This window comes from Seriola dumerili, unplaced genomic scaffold (genome assembly GCF_002260705.1).
Source record: "Seriola dumerili isolate Sdu_G_001 unplaced genomic scaffold, Sdu_1.0 BDQW01000138.1, whole genome shotgun sequence".
Taxonomy (NCBI): Eukaryota; Metazoa; Chordata; class Actinopteri; order Carangiformes; family Carangidae; genus Seriola; species Seriola dumerili.
The window spans coordinates 2,427,945-2,434,105 of record NW_019174393.1 but is presented as its reverse complement, the minus strand read 5'-3'; the positions used below and the strand labels follow the sequence as shown (position 1 = coordinate 2,434,105).

At 39.0% G+C, this 6,161-nt stretch overlaps 1 protein-coding gene across 1 annotated transcript; it reads left to right on the top strand.

The window, feature by feature from the left end:
- The first annotated feature begins 439 nt into the window (after window positions 1-439).
- On the top strand, window positions 440-5,695 carry ssbp1 (single stranded DNA binding protein 1). Its single transcript, XM_022749815.1, has 7 exons — window positions 440-471; window positions 1,458-1,554; window positions 1,968-2,025; window positions 2,152-2,292; window positions 3,875-3,962; window positions 4,615-4,703; window positions 4,793-5,695. The coding sequence occupies exons 2-7, from the start codon at window positions 1,531-1,533 to the stop codon at window positions 4,834-4,836; spliced, it is 444 nt and encodes a 147-aa protein (XP_022605536.1). The 5' UTR covers window positions 440-471; window positions 1,458-1,530; the 3' UTR covers window positions 4,837-5,695.
- The last annotated feature ends 466 nt before the right edge of the window (window positions 5,696-6,161 follow it).

The window sequence follows — 6,161 nt, the reverse complement described above, 5'->3', positions numbered from 1 at the left end:
CAATGTTTAATTGTCATAATTAAATGAAATGGAGGTTAATTAATGATATGGAGGTAGACGGCCACCTGGTGGTAGTTTGTGGTAGCACAGGCAATTCCAACATCAGTTTCTATAAATAAAATATTTAAATAAAGTTCAATTTTTTTTTTTTAAAAACACTAGTGTGAGAATTATTGTTTTCATTCTACAACTTTTATTTATTTTTATTTATTTCATCACAAAACTGTGACTTCATCTGCCAGATTGTGAAATCATGAAAAGAGAAGAGTTTAAAATAGGATAAATGTTGAATTATTATTTTTTTTTTAAGTATTTCAACGTGTGTTATTTTAAAATGTTTAAAAACGTGTGTCACGTTATTTTTTTTAGAAGCGGAACTTTAATCAGCTCGGGTAGATCGCCGGACTTGTCTCGCAGACGGACCGGAAGCAGCGTGAGGTTACCGAAGTCTCTCCTGAAGTGTTGTACCTGGTAAGTTTCTCTAAAGCTCTTTTGTCCTTTTTTTAAAATTTATTAATGAACGTTGTCGCCGTTTTCCACCAACACGCCGCCGTTTATCTGCTGCTCAACCGCCGCAACCTACAAACCGAACCACGCAAAGAAAAACGTTGATTTTTTTTTAAGGAGATATTTCGTGTCTACATCCGATGGCGGGAGTCTCCAGAAGCCTCGTTGCTGCTTTGAGAAACCGGAGCTTTGACTTTGAGTCCCCCCCCCCCCCGTCTTCACGTTTTTACTCTTCAGCTTGTCTGACTGCGGATTCAGATTTCACCGAAACAATCAAACTCCATTTTGAAATCTGTTTATTTTTGTTGCTGCTTCGCCTTTTTCGGTTGAAACCCTCCTCACGTTGTGGCGAACATTAAATAAAATGACCTTAAAACACTTAAATAAATAATAAACACCAATGTCAATCGTCGGGCAGGTCGTTGTTAGTGAGAGACAGTCGCAGGATTTAAAGTCAAGCAGATGCTTAAGGATGAATTTTGTGCCACTGCAAATACATTGATCTGGGGCCTTTCAAAATAAAATAAAAATAATCATATGGTCATGTAAATGTTTTTAGGAGACTCTTTCAGTTGGTTTGGGGTTTTCTGATACAAGAATCAATTATTTTCATTCCTGCCAATTATTTTTTCCATTATTCTATTATGTCTGTCTGTTACTAAGATGTTTGACAATATTGATAAAGAGTCCAACAGTAGGACAGTTTTTCTGGGTTTTTTTTTTAACTTCCTGCCAACATCAGGGATAAAGAGGGAGAGATAGAGGGATGTGTGTTTACTGAGATGTTGGACAAAGCTGGAACCTGAGAGTTTTTAAAATCACTGAAACCGTTATGAAAACAGTTGACATGAGCTCGACCCTCAATTTGGAAAGAAAATGTTACAAACACTTCAGTCTGTATCTAGTGCAATACACTGTGAAACTAAACCTTTCCCTTGTGTTGTGATCAGTCGTCAGAAAGTCCTCAGCTGCCGTTTGTCTGCCCATCGCTTCCTTCAGAGGTGTCTGAGCAGCACAGAGAAGATGTTGAGAAGTGCCTCAGCACAGGTGAGGAGGACATGAGTCACACTGAACCATATTTATCTCACTGGAGGGATTTTATTTTCATTTAATTACACTTGTACGAGGATGATGCTGAGAGATCTTGGCTGTTTCTTGATGTTTTGGTCTCTCAGTTTGGCAGCAGTGATCTTTGAAGAACAATTCAAAGTGTCTGAAATATAAACTTTTTCTGTAGTTTTTGCAAAAAGCTGCAAAAAAAGAAAATGAAAATGATTCTGAAGCTTCTTTTCTGTGGAGTAATTAACATTTGTAAGACTCTGTTAGAAAGTAGCTGCTGTTTTGTTTGTCTTTAATGCTTAAATAGAAAAAATAAGTTGTATTTTATTTATTATCTACCAATGAAAAAGATGCACTTTTGCCTCAGTATAATGTGTTTTAATGTTCGTGGTTTCCTCCAGCTCTTCAGACAGGCGGTGAGATACAGGAGCACGGACACCAGCCTCATCCTGGAGAGATGTAAGTAAAGCTCGTCTGTATGACAGAAGATTTACTCTGACTAAACACACCTGTCTATTCTTTATATCACGTTTTAAATATATAAAATAAATACACATTGGCACGACGTCTGTGTCTTTCTCCCAGCGATAAACCGCGTGCAGCTGTTGGGTCGGGTCGGTCAGGATCCTGTGATGAGACAAGTGGACGGTCGCAACCCCGTCACCATCTTCTCGTTGGCAACAAACGAGATGTGGCGCTCTGGAGACGGAGAGATGACCTCAACAGGTGCGATGTCACGACGACACACAATGATAGAAATGTGGGGAAAATGCTCTTTAATGCAACGTAACTTTCGTCGTGTATTACAAGTTATTACAAGTGTTTAACATGGCAGCGCAATGCAGCGACCTCCACCCTCCAAACGGACAACAAGGACGCAGACAGAGCCACGCGTTTATTATGCATGCAGCAACTTATCATGAGCCTGAGAGCTGACACAGTTTGGATATTATTCAAGGTTCTAGATGTTTTTCTAGAGCGTGATCGTCTGGAGAACCAGCTCCTCTGTTGTCTGTCTGTTTGGTTTTCGGTTTTAGAATTACATTTCAGAAAAGGGGAAAACCGGATAGAGTCAGACTGACCTTGGTATTTGAAGTCTTGGGCTCATGTCGTTGTATTTAGGTTGTCTTTAATTTTGATTAGCAAATAAAAACAATGCAGAGCATCTGAAGCAACATTAAGGACCATAATGAGATGCAAAAACTGAAAAATAAAATGTATTTAAAGCAGGTTGAAGCAGCATTGACTGACTGACTGAGTCACTGTCTCCCTCATAATGTTTCTCTCGAAGTTATCTGCAAGTCAAACTGCCCCGACATTCCTCTTTTGACAGGCTCTTGTCATTTTATGCTTTTTCTGAAGGACAGAAGTTGAATAAATAAATCAGCTGAGTCTGTTTACAGTTCAGGGTTGGGCACTAGCTCATTTTTTTTTTAATCTGGAATATGCTTTGGCATTTCAGTGTCAGTATTTCCTGCAGGAAACGTGTTGGCGAAGGTGCTGGTAGCTAAATAACACTTAATGTTGCTGTAATTTCCCCTTTTTATAAGTTGAAAAAAAATCCTTCACAAATGAAGCATTAAAACCTCATTACATTATCAGCAAAGGAAAAGTTAAATAAACATACTATTAAGCTGCAAATTAGAAAAATGAAAAAACAGATCTATGTTTAGTTCAAACATGACGTGAAGGAATGTTGTCAGAGTAACAACCGTCTGTGCTCCGTGTTGATTTCTGCCACTAGAGGTCAGCGTTACCCCCTGAATTGTGTCTCAATGAAAGTGAACATGCAGTGTAATAATCTGGTGCGCATGCTAAAGCTAATGCAGCTCAATACAAACAGTCCTGTCTTCTTTAAGTTCAGTTTTTGTTTCAGCTGTTTTAATGATCATTGTGGGAGAAGCAGTTTCTGGTGCTGCTGAGCTGTTTTGCATTATACAGAGAGGTGCTGCTGTTTATCCTCCCCCTCACTGATATAAACCATGGGGTGGACAAAACAGTTAGAAACCATGATGTTGAATCAACACGTCTTTACAACAGTTTGAACACAAACTCAACATGAGAATCTTCATCAAGCAGGATTTAAAGACTCTACTGGTTTTGGGTTGGTATTCCTAATAAACTGCCAACTGAGTGTGAGAGGTTTATTAAAATGGGACTAGAGTCAGATGAGAGTCACGTTTCAGATGTTAATGTTTACGGTAACATCTGTTTGTTGCATCAAGATGTTCCTCGTGTGTGGCTGTGTGGACTGCGACGGGTCATGATGCGACTGATTTATGTGTGTGCTGCTGTTTCCTGACTCCAGGTGACATCAGCCAGAAGACGACGTGGCATCGCGTGTCCGTGTTCAAACCCGGTCTGAGAGACGTGGCCTACCAGTACGTCAAGAAAGGGTACGAACCACTCAGGGGGGTTTTATTTTCAACTTAACAAAGCACTTTTATTATGGCTGTATGTGAAGTATACACAGTTATGTACAGGATATGAATTATCTTGCACACAGACGCACATGCAGTGATGCAGTATGTGAAATATGAAAATGATACTCTATGCAAAATCTATATTTTTAGCGTCTTGAAAGTGGCTGCACAAGTTTTCCCTCCATGAAGAAAAGCTCTGAATATGTTTCGGTTCCTGTGTTGTCGGGTTTTCACAGCGAAAAACAGTTATTTAATCTAAAACCTGTGTGTCGTGGTATCCTTTTATACGGTGACGTAGCAGAAAATCAACAAACTCATTTGACACGACGGTGGATTTTCTCTGCGTCACCCTCCTCTAGCTGACACTGATCAGGATTTAAACTCAGTCATGAAGCTTTTTAAATTTCTCAATTATTTGTGGACGTTTTATCCCGGTAGATGTGACAGCAGGTGAGGGGAGGGGAGGGGAGGGGGAGATGGGGAATGACGAGTGACTAATTCTAGACACTTTTTTTATTTTTTATTATTATTATTATGGCTTCAAAACCATGAGATTTCTCTGTGTCAGGTGCAGAGATTCAAGGCAGGAACCTTTGTGACTGATCCTGAGTCTGTTCTCTTTCAGGTCCAGGATTCTAGTAGAGGGGAAACTGGACTACGGGGAGTATGTGGACAAGAACCAAGTGAGACGTCAGGCCACCACCATCATCGCAGGTTAGAATAAACAAACACACACACAAATGATCTCTGATGGTCTTAAAAAAAAAATAGAAAATAAATAAAAACACCTCTGTCTTTTCCAGACAACATCATCTTCCTGAGCGACAACGTGCGAGACAGAACCTGAAGGACTTCTCCTCCACAACACGACTTCTTTTTCTACCTTCTTGTTCATACCTAAATAAGACTGAGAACCTGAAAGCCTCCAAGGAAAGGAACCAATTGACCCATCAGAGAGGGGGACAGAATAAGCTGTGACACTCTGATCATGTTTGACTGTTGGAAGAAGAAATCTTTGATGCATCAAGAAGAAAAAGGAAACAGCCCGCTCTTGTAGTGTGTATATATTTATACACATATACACAGTTACTGGTTGAGTTTGATTGTGTACATAACAGTTAAAAAGAGGCACTTAATGTCATATTTGCTTGTTTTCAAGTTTTATATGTGAGAATAATGTTGAAAGCACGAGTTTAAGGGAGGAAATCATTTTGTTTATCCATCCAAATAGTTTGGAAATACTTCTCTTAAATCATAAGTGGTAGTTTGCTGACTTGGTACAAGGTTTAAAAAAAAAATTAAGTTGTAGCTCTCTTAAGAGCAACTCTTCCTCGTGTTGGAGATCAAAGACAAAGTTTTCATATGATAGTTTGTCGTCATGGTGTCAGGTAAGACAACTTCTCTTTAAGCTCAGTAGTTCAGGAATCATTTCTGGGAGTGAAAGGCGACTCGAGCTGCTGCCAAAAATCTAATCTGACATGGGACACAACAGAAATTTTTTTTTACCATTTTCACTTTTCCTGCTGGTTTATTTATAACTAATTGTTTATTTTGCTAAGAAAGTTGCAAAATTACCTCTTTATTTCACATTATCACCTTCCAGTTCAACTTCTCCATCTCCAAATTTGGTGTTTTTTGTTTTGTTTTTTTCAACAAGGACTGTACTTATACAGGATTATCTAAAAAAAAAAAAAAAAGATGTTTTAGAGAAGCATGATGCACCATGGCAACCTCAATACCTAAATATCTCTTTCTAAACCTGAGAGAGGTGAGCTGTTGATTATTATTCCATACGGTTTAATTCTTTTGCTACCTCTCATTTGCAAGGAGAAAGCTGTCGTCCTTAAAGAAAACAGTATCAAGCTAGTTAGTGTGAGTCCTCTGCCCTAAATAAAACACACCAGATTGACCTCAAGTGCTGCATTGGATTTGGTTTGAATGTTTTAGCTCATCACACAGTCGACTTCAAGGCATTTAAAGTAACCCTCTGTTATGTGACAACAAGTTTGACCCATTTAACCTCAAAGTACTCATGAGACCTCACCTTTTTAAAAAGGTTTTTTGTTTTGGACTCGTCTCACTCTCTGTTTTTCTTGCACTTTTCACTTCATGTAAATCTGTAATGAAAGTGCAGATCACCGGAACAGCTGAGGGTCGAAAAGCAACGAGACT

What these genes read in the sequence shown, in the direction of transcription:
- ssbp1 (XM_022749815.1), top strand. Translation starts at nt 1,531, where the DNA reads ATGTTGAGAAGTGCCTCAGCACAG. An exon ending in TGAGAAGTGCCTCAGCACAG is followed by an intron (nt 1,555 to 1,967) that starts GTGAGGAGGACA and finishes GGTTTCCTCCAG; the next exon opens with CTCTTCAGACAGGCGGTGAG. An exon ending in CAGCCTCATCCTGGAGAGAT is followed by an intron (nt 2,026 to 2,151) that starts GTAAGTAAAGCT and finishes TCTTTCTCCCAG; the next exon opens with CGATAAACCGCGTGCAGCTG.